Source organism: Lagopus leucura, unplaced genomic scaffold (assembly GCF_019238085.1).
Source record: "Lagopus leucura isolate 7727_CA_CO unplaced genomic scaffold, USGS_WTPT01 Super-Scaffold_100017, whole genome shotgun sequence".
NCBI classification, from domain to species: domain Eukaryota; kingdom Metazoa; phylum Chordata; class Aves; order Galliformes; family Phasianidae; genus Lagopus; species Lagopus leucura.
Window position 1 is genome coordinate 7,781,898 of NW_024962271.1, and position 23,338 is coordinate 7,805,235.

The following is a 23,338-nucleotide window of genomic DNA, read 5'->3' on the forward strand; positions in this document are numbered from 1 at the left end:
TTTCCAAAGAGAAATGGTGACTGATTCAAGTTATTACTGCAAAGCTTTTTCGCCTGTCAGTAAATATCACTTTTCATTCAGAACTTTTTTTTTAAACTCTTTATTGTGACTAAGCTGTACTTACAGCTGCCTGTTCTTTTAAACCCTAGTGAACGAGCCATGTGAGAAAGCTGATGATCCCATGAACAGACAACATCAACTCGTCCAATCAATTAACAGATTTAACAAGTAAGCATAGATGCTTTCGTGGAAGTACATTTATTGTTTCCCATAAGCAAACAAAGCATGTAACTGTTTAATAACGCCCAAAAGTGGGCCAAGCATTGTTGCACATCAGATATGACTAAGTAGATAGATACAACAGTAGATGTTAATCCACAGAGGCATAAACATTAATATCACCAGACAGATGTTCCAGGTGTACTTGGTGGTGGTGAATGCCAGTGATGTGATGTGAAGCAGAAAGGGGAAAAGCTGGCTTCTGAAGGTAGTACTGGCAAACATATTTACAACAGTTTTTGCACTGGTACTTGCTATGCCATAAATCAGCAAGTTCTGAGCCAGGCTGTTTTAAAAATATCTGAATACTTCAGTCAGACATTGGGTTTTGGCTGTTATCTTCCAAATTTCAGTTTACATTGTGTGATGAAATGATGCCCAATCCCTGCAGACCTTCAAGGGAAGGCTGGATAAAGCCCTGGGCAAGCTGTGGTGTCCCTGTTTGCTGCAGGGGAGTTGGACCAGATGGCCTCAGAGGTCCCTTCCAACTCGAAGGATTTTATGATTCTAAAATATAAGAGATAGTAGTAGGCTGTCTTTTTGTGGAAAAAGTGACTGTCAGATAGTTGCCTTTGTGTGCTGAGATAGTGCCACCTAGAGGGTTTTTCATCAAGACTTGTGAAAAGACTAAATGAAAGTGTCAAATTTAATTTCTTTAAAATGTATTTTAGAGCAAAACATTTACGGAGAACAATAACAAGAGATAAAAGTGTCCCCAATTTTGACTATCAGTTCTTGCACCAGGTAAGAGGAAACACATTACTTGTATAATATATATCTGCTATTAACATAGGTATGTGTAACAGAGAAATCTCTTTACCAGTGGTGGTCAACGAATTCCCAAGGTTCTGACATGCTTGCTAAGTTGCTAATGTTCCGTCCTTGTCCAGACTCAATTGTACCATCTACTGTCCATCTCTTAAATGTCTCATACTTCCTTTTAAATTTCTTAAACCTCTTCTTGCAGGCTTAATTTTTTTGTCTTTCTGTTGCTTGTCCAGCAAAATCTAGGATATGCTTGAAAAAGTATATATTGTGAGAACAGATGTTGCCAAGCAGAGGTGCTATTCACAGGAGAGAAATTTGTCAGTAAATTGATAAATCTGCTTCTAGGTGGAGACTTTTCGCAAGGGAGATAGCAAAATGGATGTTGCGTTGTCAGCTGTATCACAGCTGTATGGTGTGGTCAGTTCATCAGTGGTTGGGCATACTGTGGCACCCTCAGTCAGTATAGCTGCTGGGTGCTGCCCTACCCCCAGAGCATGCACTCCCTCTTCCTTCTTTGCACTGGCTGTGACTCTTACTGGAAATCTCACTGAGCCTTTCTGGCATTCTAACTCAGGAGAAAAACAAACCTGTCCAAAATAAAGCAGTTTTCTACCAGGTTAGTTCAGTAGCTGTCTGTTATTAGATTGATGTAGCCTCTGAAATGTGGTCTCTGCCTCTCATCTTCATCTACAAAATGAAATGCTCTTCCATTTCATGGATCTCGTTAGATTTAGTATCTGCGAATTGAGAATGCCAAATCAATGCCACAGAAGTGTAATATTTTATTAATTCTTTCTAGCATTAATAATAATATTCCATTAATTAAATGCAGGATTTGGATTTTATAGTTGTAAATCACCAAAGAGAGCATGTCATGCAAATACATCAACTGACAGAAAATATGTGACAATGATATATAGCACATTCACCATGTTTGACTGTCATGGCTCTGTAAATTTACAGGTCATAGTCACCTTCTGAAACTTTTTCCATTTTTGGCCATTATTTCAGCAAAAGGGTATTATAATTGTTTTCTGCCCTTAATTATTTTCTCAGAAAATCTGTCATTAGTATGCTTGGCCTTTTTTTTTTTTTTTTTTAATATCTATTTCTAATTTTTATATTTAAATCAGCAAAGCGGCCAGTGATCAAGGAGAGCCACCTTTTTTGTAAAAGAAAAGTTGGGCAGATATAGAAATGGAAGGTAGGAGTACTTGGAGTGACTGAACAAGAGTCTTGAAGAAGGAGCACGGGGTCTCTCTCCCCTGACAGATCTGGTAGCAGTTTGGCTTTTGGACCTAATTCTGCAGTGTCTAGTTGAGCCTGTCTCTGTAACTGCCAGCACATTTCTTAGTGGTATGAGAAACAACTGCTGCAATAACTTAAGACCTGCACTACAAAAGATGTTTGTAAGAGATAAGATCATATTGGAAAATAAGTTTTAGAATGCCTTGATTGTCTTTTCAGTTCTGGTACTGATAAGTTGCTGTGGCAAGTTGGCCTCTTCTTGTTTTCACATATTCAGACTGAAGATGATAAATGTCCTACAAAGTGCACTATTCCTAATTCTCGACTGTGTTCTCAGTGTCAATATCATGACATTAATATGATAATTATATTCACGAAACTATTTTAATTATCCATGTTTGTGGTGAAGAAACCAGACAATGCTTTTGACGTGCCATTTTTCCTTCCCCACAGTTAGCTATTAAAGGCTTTGATAAAACCAAGTTAAAATCTGTTGAAACACTGGACCAGAACAAAGCTAAGATTACTGACGCAGAATGCAGTGGCGAATTTATGAAACATGATGACATGATAGAAACTCCTTGTAGGAGTAAATTAATGCACCGGAGACACACTGTTAATGTTCCGCTTTCAGCAGAGAGTGTCAGTGGTAATAGTTTATCCAGCCCTGGAAGCCCAAGTATTTCACAATCGAGAGACTGCTGTGATGACTTGCTTTCCAAACATTGACAAAGAAGTGCAGATGTGATGTCAAAAGCTTTGGAACCAGGTGGTGTGGATTTCAGTATCCCTTTGCTGCATATCAAAGAACTCGGTGACGCTTGCAAGCTATGCCTTCAGAAGAGAATACAGGGATAACTCTTCAGCAGAAACAGAATGTTCCTAGAACTTTTGAAGACTGAATCTGTCTTGGAGGTAACTACAGAGCCAGATCGTTGCTGATCTTAACAAACAGGGAAGTACTGACGTATGTAGGCAGTAAAGTTACCTTCATGTTCTACGTAGCACTTACTAAAAAATCATATATAACAGTAAACCAGACCAAACCCTGTATTGTATTTTTTCAGCCATCCACTTTGTTTTTAAAGTCTTTGAATAATTTTCGCATTTTTGGTTTTTACCACTACAATGGATAAATATATACAAATATATATATATATTTATATATACATAAAGATATATTGGATAACAAGCTATTTATTGACAGAGGTAATTGAAATGTCTATTTTTATTCGAATATTACAAACTGTTATAGCATAAATTTTTCTGTATATTTCAGTAGCTGAGAAAACAGTAGTCCATCTGTGACACCATGTTAGACATATATACATGCTAATAATATGAAGGGAACTAATCTTTGCTAATTTCTTAGTAATGCTCCTCTGTATCTACAACATCAATTTCTTTTTAGGAGTCAAGACAGTGGGGAGAAGTAGAGAGCCCCTGCAAAGCTAAAGTGTAAACTCAGTGTTCAGCCTGATTAAAAAATACGCAGAAGCAAGAGTGCGTAAGGACACACAAAATTGTTTTAAGGTTTGCTTTTTTCTTCCTCTAAAGCTAGCCATTCAAAAAGTGCCACGAATATTCGTGATTCTGAACCTGGGTGACATCTGCAGGCAAAACCGCTGCTTGAGAGCCTGAACCCAGACTGTTATTTAAAGTGAACTTCCATGAACTTCCATTTCTAAAAGGTACCCCTCACATCAGTTGGCTTTTGTTGGAATAGATCATTCCCAGAGGTGATCACTGAAGACCAAAAGCTCACAAGTAACTGAGATGGTTGCTTAGATTTGGATTTTGTTTTCTACTGTTTTGGTTACAGTAGTAAAACATGTACATAGCACAAGCCAGGTTCCTAAGTGCAGTATTTTTTTATCCGTGGCTCACCACATCCAGCTTTCATTTTATTTGTATGAATAATTCTGTTCCTTTTAATTGCAATATTAGTAAACTGCCTGGCAAAGTAGAAAGCTGGAGGACATGCTGGTGATTTTTTCAAGTAACTTTTTAATCTAAGAGGTAAAATTTGCTGCAAATGCACGTTTAGACATTTGGAGTTGAGGATCTTGTGTTTATTTTTCTAATAGTTTATGAGTTTATCTGACTTTTCTAATGTGCCTTGGATTTGTGCCAAAAGATGGAAAGAAAAAGCTAGTAAAGTAATTCTTGAAAGTGCTGTTTTCTTTGAGTGCTTATTTAAAGCATTGCGTCTTTTTGTGGATTTGTTTTTGTAGACATCTGAAGAGTTCACCTTGTATCTGTGTAAATTGAGGGGATCTGTTGGAATTTAGTCCTGTTCAATAGGAGTTTCTTCCCTTTTCTGCTCTGCATTCGCAGATTGCTATTAGTAGGTTGTGTGGTTTGGGATTTCAGGCATATAAATGTTAAATACAGAATTATCTGTGAAACTGGACATTTTCACTTTTAAGTTCCTTCTTCATTTAAAAAAAGGTGGGATTGATCTTAACTACAGCAAGCCAGAAGAGCAAGTGGAGAGATGAACAGATGAACTAGTTAGTCTTTTTTCTTCCTGCAACACTGCAAGGTTGTCCTAGAGCGCGTCGCTCATCCCTGCCTGTCATGTTCTTGAAATATCTAAAGATTCATTGTAAAGTTAAAGATAGAATTAAATTTCATAGATCTGATTTCCAAACTAAATACTGAGAATTTAGCTTATGTCTTAATTACAGTATGTGTTTTACCTAAATTATGATAAGATTTCTAGACAGTCTGAATGAGAAAAATCATCTCCATAGTTTTTTAATACTGGTGCTACTATGCTACAGTGTGTAAGTGCAGAATATTAGAGTTGAGTAGCTGTGGAAACAAGTTCTGAGTGAGTTTATTAAATACCTTTGAAATAAGTATCAGCAGATGTGAACTCTGAATTTAATTTATGTTTTTTTATTAAAAGCCAATTTTGACTGCAACGGGTTATGGAAAACAAATTGTTCACTGCTGTTCTGTTTGAAGCATAAAGTGTTCCATTGTGTTCTATGCGAGCAGTGAAAGAGCTGCAACATCTTGATACAAATGACTATGTAATTATTTGGTTAATTTCACTTTTAAAATTTAGTCTGTTTGATGGACAAGTAGACATCTCCCTGCTGTACAGAGACGTCCTGCACTACCTCAGCAAGGCTGGAAGTTCTAGTCACCAGGGGAGTTGGACTAGATGACCTTTAAAGATCCCTTCCAACTCAAATGATTCTATGATCTTTAACTGGCTTGTTGTAAGCAGCTATACACAGCAGAGAAACAGTCCACAATTAAGCAGTCCCTAAGCACAGATGTAGGAACAGCGATGCCCTGAAGTGCCACATATTGGCATATCTATTTGCTGCTGTTATGTCTGTGGGTAGTGTCAGGTGCTACCGAGACTGTGCACAAGTGTAGAACATGAAGCACAACTACAGTTATACCAATACGAGGAGATGGGCTGATTAGGAAAAGCACTCTTCATTTTACAGGAACTGGCCAAGTGTTATAGTAGTGCTTGCCTTTGGAAAACGCTTTCCTCTTGAATGAATTATAAAATTTCCCCCCCCAAAAAACCCACAAAACCAAAAGTAGCTTCATTAACTTGAGTTTTCTGTTGTTGTTCTATCTGAACAGTTGTCCTGTTGAACCCAAACCTACTTAAGTGACCAAACCATGCTTCACTTTTACTTCAGCATTCAGTCTAGGATAAAGCTTACTTCCAGGCATTTTGGATTTTTATGTATCAAAGCACTTAAATCCTGACCAGTTCCAAATAAAATCTAACAAATGATTTAGGTAAGTGAAAGATTCCTCTGATGTGCTTGACCAAGCTTATCATTAAAGAAATATACTAATTTTCTAAGACATGATAATTGAAGTCTAAACTCAGATAAGATTTGAAGGGAGTACTAGAAATTCTCCCCAGGTCTATAGAACAGCCATGCTGAAGGCATGCTTTTTGCACAGGAATAACACGCTTACTAGTGCTCACTTTAAACAGTTTTATTCTGTTCCAAAAACCACTGCAGTTAGGATCATACATGTTTATGTTAAATTATGTCAGAAGAGGGCTTTGTGGTTGTAGAGTGTTTATCAGCACAATGTTTTTGAATAAATGTACAGCACAAGTTTTACTTTATGCATGCAGGAGTTGCAGAAATTTAGGAAAACTGATTGTTTTTTTTTTTTAAGAAACTCTCCAGCTATTTGATAAAAATGGAGGTAGCTTTAAGAATGTACGATGCCAAATGTCTGAACAGTGCTGGATTACAATTACACAGTTAATTTTAACTTTTTTTTTTTGAGACAGCCTGATTTTTTGTAGGAGAACACTTCAATTGTATGATGGTAACAGTTTCTTTATAATAGAGACCGCCCCAATCCAAACACAAATAATGGCTACTTTGATGCTTTAATTTGAATTTACAAATTTCGAGTAAAGAGCTGAGAGTCTGTGAGCTGCTGAGAGGCTTCCTTCAGGGGCTCAGGAAACCTTGCTTCTAACACTTTTGTGACTTAGGCTGTGGAGGTAAGTCCTTTAAACTCCTGCAGGGAGTGGCTGTTCCCAGCTTTACACTGAAGTTCTCCTGTTACCGTATCTCCAATAGCAGCAGGTTAAGGGTGTACAGGTGCTGAAAGCATAGCTTACACACTGAGTAAGGGGCAACAATTTTCATGCTACTCAAGCAGTGGAGAACTCCACACTGCTCAGGCCACTTACACTACAAAAATTTCAGTTATAAAATCCCCTTCTCAGGTGTATTTTACAAGACAAGTTCATTTGTTGGCCTTTATACATATTTATATATATTTTAAAAAGAAGTAAAGAAACGTAAACATTTTCAGAATTTGCATTCTGCCTGATAACTGTTGCCTTTGTCCAACCATTTATTTGGCAGGCTTACAGTAGTATTTAATAATCATCCTCTTCATCTGAATCCAGTACTTTCCTTCTGTTGAACTAAAATGAAATACAAGGTCACAGTAAATCCAACACAGAAAAAGCCTTTCCAACTCCACCCATCTGACAATCTATTACTGGGAAGCAGGCGTTTCACCCCATCGCAACCTTCCAGTCCCCACCTGGCAAAATGGGAGAGATCAAAAGCACAGGTCTGTCTCAACACAACACTGCTATCCCAGTGATAACAGCTGCAAATTAGACTATTCCTAAGGATATAACCCAATGCTTATTTATTAGTGTGGGTGAGAGAAGTGATGGTAAATACAAAGGAAAGTTCTGTGCTGAACTGAAATAGTGCACTACATGCAGCTTTCCTGCTTGAGCTTGTAACTATATTAAGTTACATATATATATATAATAAATTATAAAAACAATAATAAACTATATTTAGGAAACAAAACTTACCTTTACTGTTGTTTTCTTTTCTGTTTGCTGACTCACTTTTTCAAGTATTTCTATCAAACCTTGTTCTGATACCTAGAAAGTAGAAGCTTAGTATCAAACAAACAACACATTTTCCTTTGTGAAAGGTGTCTGACTGGTGAATTATACCATAGTAGTTAGAAGTGTTCCTAAGTGCCCTTTTCAGTTATTTAATTCTATGAATATTAACAACATTAAATATTTTTGAGGGAGTTAAGTTTGAAAATGAATATATGCAAGAAAATATAGGGGAAAAAAAAGCAAGACATAACTCACCTTTCCAGGTAGCTGTCCAAATCTTGCCATCTGTATAAGATAATTCTCTACTGCTTTTGCTTTGTCTGGTTTCACAAGTGCCAAATTGCTTACTGCAACAAAGAAGACTCTGTTCAGTTTGTTTTAAACACACTCTGAATATCTTCAGTCACTTTTTAGATACTAAAGTAGGAAACTGTCCTCTTTGTGCCAGGATGATGGAATAAAATGAAGAAGGGATTTTGACAGAGGTGAAAGAAAAAGCTGCATTTCTTAATTTTAAATATTTGCTCTTTATTAGATTAACTAACATTGTTAGTTAAAGATTAACACTGTTAGTTATTAGATTAACTAACTCACTACAGTTCTTACTATTAATTCATGGGAGAACTGGATTAATGTCTTTCAGATGTCAGTTGACCACTCCCCTCACTCATATCACCAGTTGAAAAGCTGAACTAGTTTTTCCCTCAACAATTTTTTTCAGTGTGGCCTCTATACAGGCATGTATGTTCTCGATGTGAGAGGTGAGAATTCTTGATTTAAAAGCTTCTTGGATACTTACATCTGGCACGAGCTGCTTGATCAAGAACTTGAGCTAAAATTGTATTTCTTATTTCCGCTTCCCTGTAATGGAGATTAGATACATTAAAAGGGAGATTTCAAACACCTGAAACAATGTGCATAAAAGCAAGAAAGTTTACAGAAGAGCTTCCATTTGTATAACTGAAAAGAACCCTACACTTCTGTATGATTTCTTCTGTCGCATTTCTGCCTTGGGCAGCTGTACACACCAGCAGTAAAGTACTACATTAGGTGACAACATCTAGAGTAGTAAGGAGATGTAAGGAGACCTTACTACATTTATTTATTCATTACATCTTGCCAGAAAAACCAAACCACGCTAGCTGCTGTCACGATTCTGTGATCAGTTCCATTTAGTTCCAAAAGCAGTGTGTGTTTGATCAGGCACCAAGTCCATACACCTGCAGGACACAACTACACTTCATTATGTATTTAGCAGTTTTCAGTAAGTCTTCGTATCCTGGGAGTTTTGGTTAGTGTGTTTCAGTTAATACAAGCCCTAAGCTCTCACCCCAACTTCCTTCAAAAGTCTCTACTTATTTTTTTCCATTTTCTACTTTGGAAAGTACAGAATTGCTTTGGTTGTTGTTTTTTTTCCCCTTGTACTTAAATCTTTCACGTTTCAGTGTCTTTGCTGATGGTTTCTTCCAACACCTGAAGCTCAGCTGAGAAACTTAATATTAAAAAGAAAGGAGGGTTGAAGACGATGAGACGAGACTCTGGTGACAGTCAGCAGTTGCCATCGGTACCTCTGCTTTGCCTCCTGTTGCGACGGATCAGCAGAAGTATCCTAAAGAACGAGACGAGAATAAAAAACTGTAATAATCCAAAAACGTCACTGAGAGGACAGGAAGGTTAAATATTTTACTAGAGATTAACGCGACCCAAACCGGCTGCGGGGCTCCATCCCGAGCATCGCTGCCCCGGCAGCAACCAGGCCGAGCCTCCGTACCGCAGCTCCGCCAGCCCGGCCCCGCCCGCAGGTCGCCCCGGGCGCCGCCAAGCCTCCCGCTGCACACAGGCGATGACGCTTCCCAACGCTCGTGCGGGGCCCCGCGCCTTACCCCGTGCTTGGCCTGCAGCTCGGCCAGGCGCTGCTGCCGAAGAGCCGCGAGCTCCTCGTCCGCCATGGCTGAGGAACGGTCACGGAGCCGCCGCACCGCGCATGCGCCGGCGCGGTCCGACCGACGGCGGCGGGGCGGGGCTCCGCAACGCGGGCTGCCGGGGATGCCTCGCGCCTGCTGCTTTACCCCGTGCCGCCAGCAGAGGGCGCCCGAGTCCCACGGAACGGCCGTGCGGCTCGTGTCGGGGCCGGGGCGTCGTGCTGAGGGCCGGCCTCGCGGGCGGGGCGTTGATGTGCGCCGTCCGGCTGCGTTGTGGGAGATTTTCACTTCTAAGAAAGGCATAAAAATCTGAAGGCGTGAATTTTGAGGGCAGTTCTCAGCAGTTCTGCGCCTTCGGTTTCAGACACCAGAGGGCTCAGGAAAAGTCCGTATTTTTTTCCGTAAGGTTTTAATCTCGATCATTAATGTTTCTTTCAGTGATGCTCACAGTAACTTCGTGGCTATCCTTAAAAGCGATGTCATAGCAGTAACAGAACGGCACGCGTGAATAAAGCTGGCAAACAAAACACTCCCCTTCCTCGAGCAATTCCAAGCGCAGACCTGCAGGTACGGCAGCACTGCAGGCTGTGCGGTGCTTCTGGCTGGGAGGTGCACCAGAATTCCTCCTTGATGAAAGTCTTGCTCGCTCATTGCTAAACGGAATTAAAACTGTAGTGAGGAATTGTAGTGAGGAAGACCTACAGTGCAGCAGTGTGAACAGGAGCCTCAGCAGTGGGCCCTAAATCAACAAAAACAGTCTTGAGAAGCACTGTGCCATGTCAGGGTGCTGGTTTCTGCATGCAGGAGAATCCAGGAGAATGGGCCTGGAAATTGAATGGTGGGAGTGTGAGTCAGAGATGCGAGGAGACCTCAGACCGTAGAAGGCAGGAATGAGAGAAAAAGAAAAGCATTATTCATTACCTTTCTTCCAAGAGACATCTTTTTTTTCTCTCTCCAACTCTGATCTTCCTTAAACAATAAGCAGCAAATGTTTTGGAGGAATGTAACCCATGTGGGGCCATCAAATCTGCAGAAAGGTTTGAGGCAAACCTTTTCTTTTGTTATATAGGTGGTGATTTGCTACTGAAGCCTGCAAAGTCAAGGCAGTGCCCCAGGAGCTCTGCAGGAACTGAGCAGGGCTCAGCCCAGCATCTGTAAGGTGCCTGAGCTCATGCCTGGCTTCCAGCACGGGAAAATCCTGTGTGTGTGTACATATCCATATAATATGTAGGATATCTATTTCACATAGAGAATGTATGCATAGTTTAGGATTGTCACTCATTAATTTGCTCCACTACAGAAGTGCTGATAGTTCTGTTGACATGACTGAAGCCATTCATGCCATTTTATTGCTCATTATGCTCTGATGTTTCTTTGTTTTACATCAGCCTTTTTTTTTTTTTTTCCCATGACTGTAAAGCATGACTGCAGTTGGTTTTTTTTTTGGCCACATGTCCCTCATGTTATTTTTCACTTTCTGGATAACGTATTTGTGCCCACATGAGGCAGCTGAAACTCTGCATTATAGCACATAAGCTTTCTTTACTATCAAAGCTAAGATGTTGGTAGTTTGTGCTACACTTTGGAAATGACACAGATACATGCACTGAACAAGATCTGTGTTCTTTTTCATTGGTAGTGGAACTATTCATTGTATTCCAATTATTTTCTGCCCTAGCTTATGGAAGCACATCTACTTCCACAGGTATGAAACAACATTGGTTCTGATAATTCATTTAATTAAAAGCCTGTGGAACAGAAGATGGCACTGGTTTAAGTTAACTCACTTTAACTTACTTTCCATTACTGCTTCCAGCTGCTGTTTCATACATGGAGATTAAAAGAGAGAAAGAGGAGAAGAAGCAAATGGAAGCCAGACTGAACAAAATGCTTTTAGATCAGGAGAGATGGGGAAGGTGAGACTGGGATGCCCTTTTTTTTTTGCCTTTTTCTTCTCTGCACAAAATGCAATGCAAAATATCTCAGAGTAATGAAAAATATGTATCTTATATTCCTAGGGATTGCAAGGGACAGATTTCCCTTCCTCTGTAAGGCTCGAGGGTGACTTGTTCGTAAAGCAGCCAAAACCATTACAATGGAGGCAGCAATCTCCGTGCTTCCTCTCAGATCTCACTGCTTTCTGTGGAGGTGCTGCAACGTGTCTCGCTCAGTCAGCAGCTGCTGGGGCCCTCAGCCCCGATAGGGCAGCAGTGTGCAATATGCTTTCCTGAACTGCAGACCCTGGAGCAGCACATACCTGAGCAGCCCTTTGGGCAGGGTGCTGAGAAACTCGCCCACATCAGTCATGTAAAGTTCTGACTAACAGAAAAGCTATCATACGAAAACTTTTTTTTTTTTTTTTTTTTTTTTTTTTTTTGTGAGCTTTCCTTTAAAGATCTTTGAGCTGTTTACCAAAGTTATCAGTGTAATTAATTCAGTAATAAGGCACCAGCCAGGGGAAGCAATGCACTGAGTGCACTGTTCAGTGAGAACTGGTTTGTCTGACTGCAGCACACCTCAGATTTTACATTTTTATGTGTGTATGGCTCCTCTAACTCGGTCATGGGTTACTCAGATGCTCCTGGCTCTGTAAGAAGTACATCCGTTTCTGCAGGTTATTATAACTAAACCATTTATTCTAACCTTATGACTCGTGTACAGAACACTGCTTAACAGAAAGGTTCTCCCAGGTGGCTGAAATAAACTGGAAATTAATTGTTATAAAGTACTGAAAGATACTGAAAATATCCTCAGTTTTCCATCGTTAGAGGTTCACTTCGCAAAATTAGATGGGAAAAGGTTATCACACTCACAGTTAAGAAAAGAGCTACAAATGTTGTTACAAACAGCGACAACGTACACAGCACGTTCACTCGCATCGGAACAGCCCCGTGCCTTTGTGTCCCGCGGAGCCGGGCGCTCGAGGAGCCCGCGTTGCCCGGTACCCGCTGGGAGCAGCCGGCACCTGAATACAAAGCTTCCTGCAACTCAGAAACAACTGCGAAGTTACCGACAGCTCAGCACGACGCGTTTCCTGCAGGCGCGCGGCAAAGCCCGCTCCGTGCGTGCGGTGCGACGGCCGGACGGCACCGCGGGTTGCGCAGGGGGCCGCGCCGCCCGGGTGAAGCTGCAGCACGAACGGGATAAGCGGGACGTGCGGCGGCACTTCAGGGCTCCGCGCCCGCAGCGTCCACTCCTCGGCGCGGCCCGCGGGGATTGGCCGGGCGCGCCCCTCTCCCTCGGGCGGCCGTTCCCCGCCCAGCCGCGGCCCCGCCCCGCCCGCCCATTCCCCGCGCCGCTCGGCGCAGCGGCGGACCGGCCCAGAGCCGGCATGGGGCTCCGCGGAGTCGGGCTGGCGGCAAGCTGCCTGCTGCTGTGTTGCGCGCTGGCCGCGTCGCGCGTCGCCCCGCGGAGGAGGAGGCCGTCGTTCGGCGGACAGGTGGCGGAGAACCGGCCGGCGGGCACTCGCGTGCAAGGGCTGAGCATCCCGCTGACCCGGCTGGGGCACGAGCCCTGGTGCGCCGACGTGCGGGGCCGCCGCTGGCGCCTGCAGCTCCTGGGCGAGGGCCACGCTCACTTCCAGGCGGCGCTGCACGCCCGCTCGGGCCGCGTCTGGCTGCGCACTCGCCGCCCGCTGGACCGCGAGGCGCGGCCACTCTACGCGCTCCGCCTGGGTTTGTGCTGCCGGCTCTGCGCGCCGCCCGGAGCCGCCCCCGCCGAGCTGGCCGCGCTCACCGTCCGCGTGCTGGACGACAACGACAACGCGCCGCGCTTCGTGGGGGGGCCGCCCGGCGGCGTCGCGCGGCTCCGCGTGGAGGAGACGTTGGCGCTGCGCTCCGCCGTGTGGCACGCGCGCGCCGAGGACGCGGACGCGGGGCCCAACGCGGAGCTGCGTTACTTCGCCCGCCCGAGCAGCGCGCACTTCTTCGTGGTGCCGCGCAGCGGGCGCGTGGTGTTGGTGCGCTCCCTGCTGCACCTGCGCGCGCCCATCCCGCTGCGCCTCTACGCCCGGGACCGCGGGCGGCCGCCGCGCCTCAGCGCGCCCCTGGAACTGGAGGTGCTGCCGCAGCCCCGCCGCCTCCCGCCGCCGCGCGCCCTCCGCCGCCGCCGGGCTCCGCCGCCCTCCGCCGTTCCCCTGGCGCTGGCGGTGCCCGAGGACGCCCGGCCTGGCACCTTCCTGGCCGCGCTGCCACCCGCGCCCTTCGCCGCCGCGTGGTTCGAGCTCGTGTCCCCGCCCGCCGAGCGATCGCCGCTGCGCGTGGAGCGGGACGGCGGCGCCGTGACGGTCGCTGGGCCCCTGGACCGGGAGGCGGCGGCCGCGTGGGACGTCCTCGTCCGCGTCCGGCAGCGCTCAGGTGTGTGCCCGGGGCCGGGCGGGGCGGGTGGGCTCCGCGATGTGCCTTTGGTCTTTTTGCTTTGCCGGTAGTCGGGTCGCCGCGATAGGGGCGGTGCGATGCTCCCCGCGGTGAGGGACTCGTGCTGCGGCGGCTAAAGCTCGGAGTCGTTAATGAGCGGCACAGAAAACTGTATGGGACCTTAACTCGGCATACAGAGAACGGCCTATCATTTATCTCTGCCTACTTTACAACTGTTTTGTTGGGTTTTGTTTTGTTTTGTTTTTCCATTGCCTTCTGTGATATTTTTCACCTATCAGAGCACCGTTTATCTCCACTATATTTGTAAGTTAACGGACGGTGATCATTTGTGTCCATTCACATCTTTTGTTACTTTGTGCAGCCTGTGGCAGTGGCAGTGTTGTGTAGATGTGGAGTGCCATGAGAAACTCTCTCGTATGTCCCTAACGTGGGTGTTCAGGGAAAAGGATTGCACTGACACGGAGTGGTTGGTTGGTGAGATTTCATCATGGAAGGGTTTAGTGGGGTTTTGCATGCTGTGATTTCAGAGAACTTGGATTCTCAGGGGCTTAACGGCTCCAAGCAAGTTCAGGAGCTGGCAGCAGTGCATTCTGCCATGTCTGCAGGGCTCTGGTTAGTACTAACAGCCACAGAGATGAGATTCCTCTCCCTGTGGAGCCAACCCTTCCACTGGGTCCTGGGAAGCAGCAGTCAGAACTGGGCCTTGCCTGACTCGTCAGAGTGCTGCTGCAGCAGCTGGATGCCAACCCTGGCTCTGGCTGTGCACGGTGCTCAGCTCTGACTGCCAGCCAGGAGCTGATAGATCCCTTTCCGGGGCTCAGATGCTTTCTGTGCCCTGTGTGCTCAGCCCCAAGAGAGGCCGTGTGATGGGGCTGTTATTGCTCAGAGGCAGTGACAGTATCTATCGGGTCAGTCTGAGGGTGCTTCTGGGATTTTCAGCTGCACTGTCACATAGCTCAAGTTTCAGCTCTTTGTCGATGTTGCAGCTGCCTCTGTCAGGATTCAGACGATGTTGCAGCAATGGGAGCCAGCCTTGCCCCCGGTTACTATGACTCTCACCTTTGTGATGGCTTTCACTCTTATCTAGTCTGAGTGGGAAAGCCTAAGATGGCTTGCAGCTGAACTTGTCACACTGCTGTGTTGCAGATTGCTTTCTTGAAGCAAGGCCTGATAACCCAGTTAAAAAGCCACAGCCAGCTTCAAATTATTTTTAGCTTTTCTTTTAATTCTCTGTCATGTAGTTTTAGAAAATAGCTTGGTACTGTTTTCCACTAGTTTGATGTATTACTGCCAATAGGACCGGGCTCTCGGAGACCAGGTAGAGGGCAATTAACAGTGCACAGTGTTACGTTCTTTGGATGCTGGTGGTTGTAGGTTTGTTTCAAGGAGCCTACATTTTAAAATATGACTTTGTTAGTACTGTTGTTTTAATCAGAGGAAGGTTAATAGTGACTTAATACCTTCAGAACTCTTCAAGTTGCTGAATACTCGCTTTCTAATGTAATAGTTAAAGCACGGAGGCGTTTGAGACAGGCTTGAGAAGCTGTGCCTGATTCCTGAAGGCTGGCCAGCAGAGCTGGGTATTCTGGGAAGGCAGCTGCTGTAGGACTCTCAGTGGTGGGCAGCCCTGCCTGCAGCCTCTGCCCCGTGCTTTGGGGGTTGTGCTGCAGCTCCAGCCTGGCCCCAGCTCCACTAGCGTGCATAATTCCATGCTTGGCCATGCGCCTTGCTGACCCTGTACTGCCTTGCTAGCTGGCTCCCTGGCTTGACTTCAGCCATGCCTTGTCACCACAGACCTGTCTGGCAACAGCTGAGCTGCTGGGTGACCCAGAGTACATCATAGGCCCTGCTTTGCTCTTCCTGCTCGCTGACATTGAGGTCCCTACCTGCCTTGCAGTCACTCTGGACTCCACATTCATCTTTGACAGGCAGAGCAGCCCATCCTTGCTTCCCCTTGCATGCACATGTGCATTTCTATTCAATACTTTAGCTACCCTTAATACCGTGGGATCTTAAATTGCTTTTCTAGACAGTGGACAAAGATGTAATCTTAACGGGGCTGAAGTAACTAATTTGAAATTATTTAGATAGGCTCCAAGAGTATTTACATTTTCCAGAAGTTACAAATACGTTAAAACCAAAATCAATGGGAAACACTAGGAGAGACTTGTACATTAGTTTGTACACCAGATTCTAGACTGAACTCCTAAATTTCAGGGCTTGACTTCCTGAAGACATTTTCTGTCTCCTGGTCCTTGACAAGCACGTTCCTCTGGTTGACCCCTATGGCTATCCAACCTGGAGCTCTGTTCTTCACTAATCCGTTTCTGGAAGAAGTGTTGGTTATGCTTATGTTTTCCGTAGCATTTTGTTTCTTATTTCATTTATTAGGGCACAGATAATTTATATAGACCTCCCAGGAGCATAATACTGTTCTAAGTTTTTGTCCAGTGAACAGGAAGTAAAGTGTCTTAGATTCTTACAATCATAGAGCTAACATTTAATTTGAGAAGGAGCCAATATTATTCTGTTAATGCTTAGGGGAGGTGCATGAAAGATCCCATCTCACTAATCCTCGCCATCACAAGCTCCTTTGACCTTACTTTATCCATGGGCATTAGCTGGGTAATCCCGTCTTTCATTTTTTCTTATCAGAAGATTTACTGGGGGTGATGTTGGGCCTGCCTTCCAAATAGTTAACAGCAGTCAGCTGTGTTTGTCCTGTTCAAATCAACACAAATTGTCCTATCTAAATCAATGTATAGAGTGGAAATACAAACATCAGTGATGCCTGTATTTTAAGCCTGGGAGGTTTTTGTCCTTGGCTCATCTGTTCTAATTTTATCTGAGACCTCAGTTCCCTCTGAGCTGTACTGCTTCTCTGTGGACCATCGCTGGTTGGTATTTGGTCTAATGTGATTCTTATTACCTCTTTTATGGATTACAGTCACTTCAACAGTTATGCATCACTCTGAGCTTCAGTTGAAGCCATGTATTTTCAGGCAGATGTGGTTCTTTAAACTGCAGTAGATTTCACATTATGAAATTGAAAGAAAGTGGACATTCTGTGTGTGTTTGGGGCAACTGTGGGCGTTGACAATTTGGGGATCTTACTTGTGTTAGAAGGGAATATCTCACGGAGCTTTAAAGCACTATCTTGGTATTTATTCAGTCCAAAAAACATTACGTAGAGTCTATGCCAAGCAGTTGGATTAAAAATATCTTTGTAAGTCTTCTGGGACTTGCGCACCAAAGCTGTTAGATCTCTGTCTGTTATCTCAAACATTTAGTTTCTACCAGAATAATAGGCTTTTTTCTTTTCTTTTCTTTTTTTTTTTTGAAGATCTAGCTGAATTCCAGTATATAACTCTTAATCTGATGGAAGCAGTAAATTACAGAATTATAGAACATATGGGTAGGATCTTTCTTAAAGCTGATTTATAACATAACAAGTTGGATATTGATCCTGTGTCTGACATGGCAATTATGTTAAACTTTCTTTGATTCTCAAACAGTTATATTTTAGGATTTTTTTGTTTTCTTTTTTCTCCTTCCAACTGTCTTGCTGTAAAACAAATTCATCATTTAGAAGGCTGTTTCCTTTTGGTTCACCTAACAATGAACAGCATTCAGACATTCCTTATTCTGATAAGGTGTCGTAATTCCTTAAATAAGGAAATCTGTTTGTTTCAGAAGTTTAATCTTATTTATCTAAAGAAATTCTTTAAATGGGGATTTCCCTCCCCCTCCCAAAATCCTAGGCAACGTTTCAGGAGATCTTCTTGTTTCACACTTACTGTGGCTGCTTCCTGTGTATCTAAGTTCTCTCAGTACAAAGCTTTTTGTAGTCACCATTTAAGACCTGTTATTTGTTATCTAAGGATGTTTGCTGCATTATTTGTATACAGTCACTTATTTCACTGCAGGGCACGCTTGGATTTTTGTCTGTTGCTGTTGGTAGATGCATGCTGCGCTGGGAATCCCTGGTGACGTGGTTATCACTTTACTCTTTTAATTGGTAATTAATAGATCCACCCTGCCACAATCATGTAGCTCTTTACTTTTGTTTTTTGGTTCATTTGGTTCTATGGTTAATGTGTAGAAGTTGGAAAAACTTTAAAAGCAAAGGGAAAAATAGTACTTGAGTAGTTAGTTTGCTGACCCATGTAGATGAGAATGTCATAGTGATATTGACTTAAAGGCTTGCAAGACTTTTAACTCCCTTATAGAATTTTTAAAGTAAACTGAAATGACCCAAAAATGCCAGAGCAACCTGGCTTCTCACCCGGTGTTCTTTAATCATGATAATATATTGCCTTTCTCCTCGGTAAATTCAAGGCATGTAGCGTATTTGTCTGCAATTGTGGAGACATGTTCACTCGAGTAAATATTCTATATTGACAGATTTAGAAATCAGAATGTCTGCCGTTGTCAGTTTTATCAATTATACCGTGGCAGGGAAACCCACATTTTTAATGAATATGATAATTTTATTTTCAAATCTCGTCTTCCAGATGCATCCATTGGATTCTTGAGAGAAAAGATAGTCAGAATCCTAATGAAATCAGAAGTCTGAAAGTACGCCACATTTCACAGATTGACAGCATCTTTTGTAATTTGACATGGTGAAGGGAGATGGGTTTGGAGGCAAATCCAACCTACGCTGTTTGGAATTGCAATCAACCTATTTCAACACACGATTTTGAGGCTTGGTTCAGACAGTGCTGCACATCAGAAGTTGTGTTTAGCTGTGGTTAAGCACTAATGCCTTCCTGTCCTTCCCGCCCCTCTCACAATTTAGGTTGGTGGAAGAATGTGTATTCCTTTTCTTTGAAGGTTAAAAGGGTTGTCACATATCAGTATATTTCCCGTGAGCACAAACTTCTGTGAGCTATCATGTTCTGTTACCCAGTGCAGTCTGAGTTCAGTGTGTGTAAGGTGCAGTATGAAATACTTTCTGTGCCCATCCTTTTTCAGTCGCAGACACATGTTAAAAATAAGCAATTTTAGATGGGTGTGATGAGGGTTCAGCAGCGGATTAGTAAGATTGATTTGGGGATAGGGAATGAATCTCAGCTCTGTGGTGTTTGTCAGTAATGTTGAGATAAAAAAGAAGTCATTCCAACAGGAGGGAATGTCAGAATGAGCTGCCCTAAGAAGGATTTTTGGTGAGAGATGAATTGACTCTAATAGGGAGTTAAGCAGCTAAAGCAGGAAAAGCCTCTGGTCTGGAGTTTATAATGTTAGTTTTGTTTTTCTCTGTGAACTTTAAAGAGGGGGGGAGGAAGGCTGAATTTTGATGCTGCAAAGGACTGGTAAGTGGTGTTTGCAAATGTGTGTAAAGAACAGTCTGCTCATGTAACCTGTTTTCATTGTATTGAGAAGAAAAGAACAGGGGAAAACACTTACTGGTCAAATGAAGTTGGTTTGATCCATTTGAATATGCAGCATTGTTTTCTGTACAGCTTTTTAAAATGCTAGTTTTTAATGTGAGGTGTTCCACTGTTACGTTACTGTCATCCTATGCAACAAGAACTGCCTTGAATTTTGTCTTGTGGCTGTGTTTGTGAGAGAGCAATTATTTACATTTTCTGTTATCTGAAGTTAGGGAGGGATATACGTCAAGTGCAAAATCTGCGTGTGTGTCTACAAGGTAACTAGCAGTACTATTGTTTTAGGAGGAGTTTTTTTGAAGAACGAAATTGTGTAAGATATCTACAGTGTGCCTGGCTTGAAAATCAAGTATCTGGTGTTTAATATTGAGAGATTCCTATTGGTGTGTTACAGCACTGTTTGGCAGTTCTTTTCAAGGCGATTAGGCCTATGACAGTTCCTCATGTAGGATCTCTGCGCAAGGTCACTGAGTGCAGTTGCAGGCAGTGCCACCGTGCTGTCACCACTCCACGTTCTGAATTGATAATTTAAGTAGAACCCGTTTGTGTGTCTGTAGGACTTAACCCAAATACGCAGAGGATTATCAGTTTTAAGCTGTTTCTGCTAAGATTTTGAGTGGAATATAATGTATTATTTCTTCCATGATGTAGTACTTATATACTACTAATAAACAACTATTAATCATAATGTACTACTGCAGATGTAACAATCTAGTGCTGGTATTGACACACTAGTGTAGTTAATAGAGCTGCTGGCTGCGTGCTGGGGATGGTGGTGTCTGTTTTGGAGGGTAGCAGCGAGACATCTTAAACTGTCAGAGAGCTGTTGTTCTAGAATTCCCTTCCTTCCGCTATTGTGGAATCAGAAATCATTTCCATGAATGACAGTGTTTAATTCTCTCCTGGGGAAAAAATGAATTTCACATACCTCATTAAAGATTAGTTGGAGATCTGGTTTTAGCTCCACTCTGCAGGAAAAACAGCTGTTCTGTAGGAAAGCAACCATGTTGGTTGCAAGAGATGCCAGTTGTAAGAGACCACATTTTGTAGGATATCTCTCTTGACAATTAAATGATAAGCTTTTTAACCATTTGCGTCAGTTGTTGGAATGAGGAATTATATTTTACACAAATCACATTCATGTTCTTATACTTGGAAATCGTTAATTTCTGCTATAAACACATACGTTCCACATTATTGTCCATGCCAGTCTCTTCATCACATCCTTTGTCCTCTGACAAGCCCTTGTCTGGTCGTGCTTCATTGGACGCCCTGATGTTGTTTCTACAAGTTGTCAGGTCACATTTGTAGGTCTCAGTGCAGACAAGTACAGTCCTGTGCAGTTATGTTATAGTTCTTGCTTTGATATATGGTATGCAGTCAAGGGGAAACTTACAGAAAATTTCCTCCAGATTGCCTTTATCTGAAAGGGAAATAATCTCTAATTTTGATGATTTATTTAGTACTTCTGCTTGAGAATCAGATTGCTTATGATTGATGGAAGAAGATAACGTACTGGTAAGACCTGCAAGGCCACGTGCAGTGGATACACAGACAGGTCAAGAGAGACACTTACACCTGTCTCTTTGATTATATGCAGCACAGTTCGTGCTGACTATCCTAATGAGATTGTGAAATATTCACATGTTTCAGAGGTACCCAACATATTGCTGAAAGCTTTGGTCTTGCCCAGATGACAAATGACATTAAGGTCTATTGACTATTAAAAGCAGGTACTTGGGGAAACGTTTGCAAGTCCTTTTAGTTTTTGATTACTAAAGCTTATTGAGTCATTTGAGGCTGAATCTCACTCTTGATGCTGTTGTCCATAGTTTCCTTACGAGAGGTGTATCTCATCTATAATTGTGTATTAAGAGCCGACATATTAATGTTCAGTGAACTCACAGTAAGTGACAAGAGGAGTTTGTATCCAGGTGTACTTCCTCAGCTGGAACCAGCTGCTCTTCAGTCACGATGTTACGTTTTGGTGAATAAATGTGTGCAGGTTCAGAAGATAAGCAGAATTTGAACGTGAGTTTGTGGGCTGATTAGGATGTTGATTTCCAGATTCTAGGAAGATAAAATCAGTTACCTTTCTACTCCTGACAGTGGTACTGAGATGGCACTCAAACCCCTGGTAGATCTTTCTGTTACAGAGGAAGATTTTGAAGGTTCTTAACTCTGATTTAGTGCTTGCTATTGAAGCCTGCAGTATCCCCAGGCAAACCAAGGTAATAGTGGGTATTTATAAACTCATGACAACTTCTGTAAGGTCTGTTCCTTTGTGAAAAGTTGGACAATTTTGACACTAGCTTTTCCCCTTTGCATTTAGGTGGTTTGGGTTTTTTTTTTGTTTGTTTGTTTTGTTTTGTTTTTAAACTAAGATCATCCAAGAATTCGGGCAGACATTGATCTTCTGATTTGGCACTTTTCATTTGGAGCTCTTCTCATTCTGGGTCATGCTGGCCTTAGACACAGACCAGCACTGAGCACATTCCCTCCCCTGCATTTTCTTCTGGTTTCCTGGACTTATTGTCCTGGGACTTCGTGTACTGTGTCTCTGGTTTCATTTCCTAGGTTAGAATAGGGAAAGAATAACCATGCTGTTGTATTGTACATCCAGGTTCTGGAATGCTCTTTTGCGGTTCCTTCTGGCTTCTTTTTTAATGTGTGTTTTAACAGAACCTGCAAGCAGAGAAGAAGGTATGTTTATAATGAGGCAATTTCTGTTTGTTGGAAACTTGGGCTTCACATGCAGTGTTGTTCCAGACTGATATTTTTCTTTTTTGTCACTTTTTCAATGATGCTTCCCTACTGTTTATTGCACAATCAGGAGCTCTTCTGTGCTCACTGATTGGTGTAATAGCAAAAACAAAAAAATGAATTTTTCTCTCAACTTTTAATTTTTAATTAGCTTTTTAAATTTTTTTTTTAATTAACTTTTAATTTAAAATTTTGTTGATTTCTGGAGATTGGAATTGTTGCATTCTCTGTTGGCTATATAATTATATTTTTTACTTTAATCTTAAATAGAAGTGAAAACGGTATTACAACTTCAGTGATCTTTTTATTCAGGAAATTCATTACTTAAGGTAGATTAATTAGGATCTTTCTGACAACAAATAATTATTTTCAAAATTCAGAATTGCTGTAATCATTGAATATACAAAATATACCTTTATTTTTTTTCTAGTAGCACACTTTCAGAAAACACACATTCAAACTTGTAAAATGTAACGGTGTGATCTTTCCTAAGAAGAAATACTGTTAGGAAGTAATGCAAGTCACTCTGATCTTGCAGTTTGGCAGCAGTTGTGCTTATTTTTTTCCCCATTATGTCTGTATGTGGGTGACTGTAGGAGAAGAGCCAAAAGGTTTTTCTGGATCGCATGCCAACAATATTGCAGACATTATATCCTCAGGATACGTGTTTGTTACTCTGCATGCTGCTGTGTACCTAAGTATTTCTTTGTTTCTGTTTGACTGCTAGGGAAAGATTGGTATTTGTTGCACTTAACACTTACTGTGATGGACGTGAATGACAACGTACCTGAATGGGCCATGGAACCCTTCCCATTCTTGGCTGTGGTTTCTCCCCAAGCTACAGAGGGAACTGAAGTATATAAGCTGCTGGCTGTGGATGTGGATGAAGGGGTCAATGGAACCGTAGAATATTTTCTCCTGGAAGGTAAATTTAAACCTCGCTTCTGCGTTTGTATTAAGCTTCAGTATTGTGACATTTTTGTCTTCTTACTTTTAGTGGGAAACCTTCCTTTCCTACTTAAAAAAAAAAAAAAAAAAAGTTTACAAGCCTTTGGTGTTGAGGGTGAGAAAGATAAACTTGTAGAGAGTGTGTGGACAGACTGGTCAGTTTGGAAGCATGTTCTCTTTGCAAAGTTGGGTTCCTGATCAGATTGTTGCCTGTGAGGGCAGTGGACACGGGAGTAGCACTGCAGTACCACG

General features: G+C 42.6%; 3 protein-coding genes across 7 annotated transcripts in view; 2 read left to right on the forward strand and 1 right to left on the reverse strand.

The window, feature by feature from the left end:
- The window catches only part of ANKRD27 (ankyrin repeat domain 27), a 42,087-nt gene extending 37,620 nt beyond the window's left edge, over positions 1–4,467 (forward strand). For 2 of the 4 annotated variants that reach the window (XM_042876894.1, XM_042876895.1), the window contains exons 27-29: positions 150–228; positions 951–1,023; positions 2,749–4,467. In XM_042876894.1, coding sequence (XP_042732828.1) covers positions 150–228; positions 951–1,023; positions 2,749–3,024 — 428 coding nt within the window. In that variant the 3' untranslated portion in view covers positions 3,025–4,467. Of the gene's footprint in view, positions 1–149; positions 229–950; positions 1,024–1,392; positions 1,465–2,748 lie in introns of all 4 variants that reach the window. The other 2 variants (XM_042876897.1, XM_042876896.1) reach the window with 2 other exon arrangements.
- A 1,797-nt stretch (positions 4,468–6,264) lies between these two features.
- Positions 6,265–9,658, reverse strand: PDCD5 (programmed cell death 5). 2 transcript variants are annotated; one of them, XM_042876899.1, is made up of 6 exons: positions 9,568–9,658; positions 9,253–9,293; positions 8,484–8,545; positions 7,940–8,031; positions 7,646–7,717; positions 6,265–7,237 (listed from the first exon to the last, which is right to left on the reverse strand). In XM_042876899.1, the coding sequence occupies exons 1-6, from the start codon at positions 9,631–9,633 to the stop codon at positions 7,190–7,192; spliced, it is 381 nt and encodes a 126-aa protein (XP_042732833.1). In that variant the 5' UTR covers positions 9,634–9,658; the 3' UTR covers positions 6,265–7,189. The 2 variants fall into 2 exon arrangements, with proteins under 2 accessions (XP_042732833.1, XP_042732834.1); XM_042876900.1 differs by lacking the exon at positions 6,265–7,237 and adding an exon at positions 7,249–7,359.
- Positions 9,659–12,937: 3,279 nt separating this feature from the next.
- Positions 12,938–23,338, forward strand: part of LOC122183209 (neural-cadherin-like) — a 45,504-nt gene continuing 35,103 nt past the window's right edge. Inside the window, exons 1-2 of the mRNA XM_042877017.1 lie at positions 12,938–13,961; positions 22,866–23,063. Coding sequence (XP_042732951.1) covers positions 12,938–13,961; positions 22,866–23,063 — 1,222 coding nt within the window. The remainder of the gene's footprint in view (positions 13,962–22,865; positions 23,064–23,338) is intronic.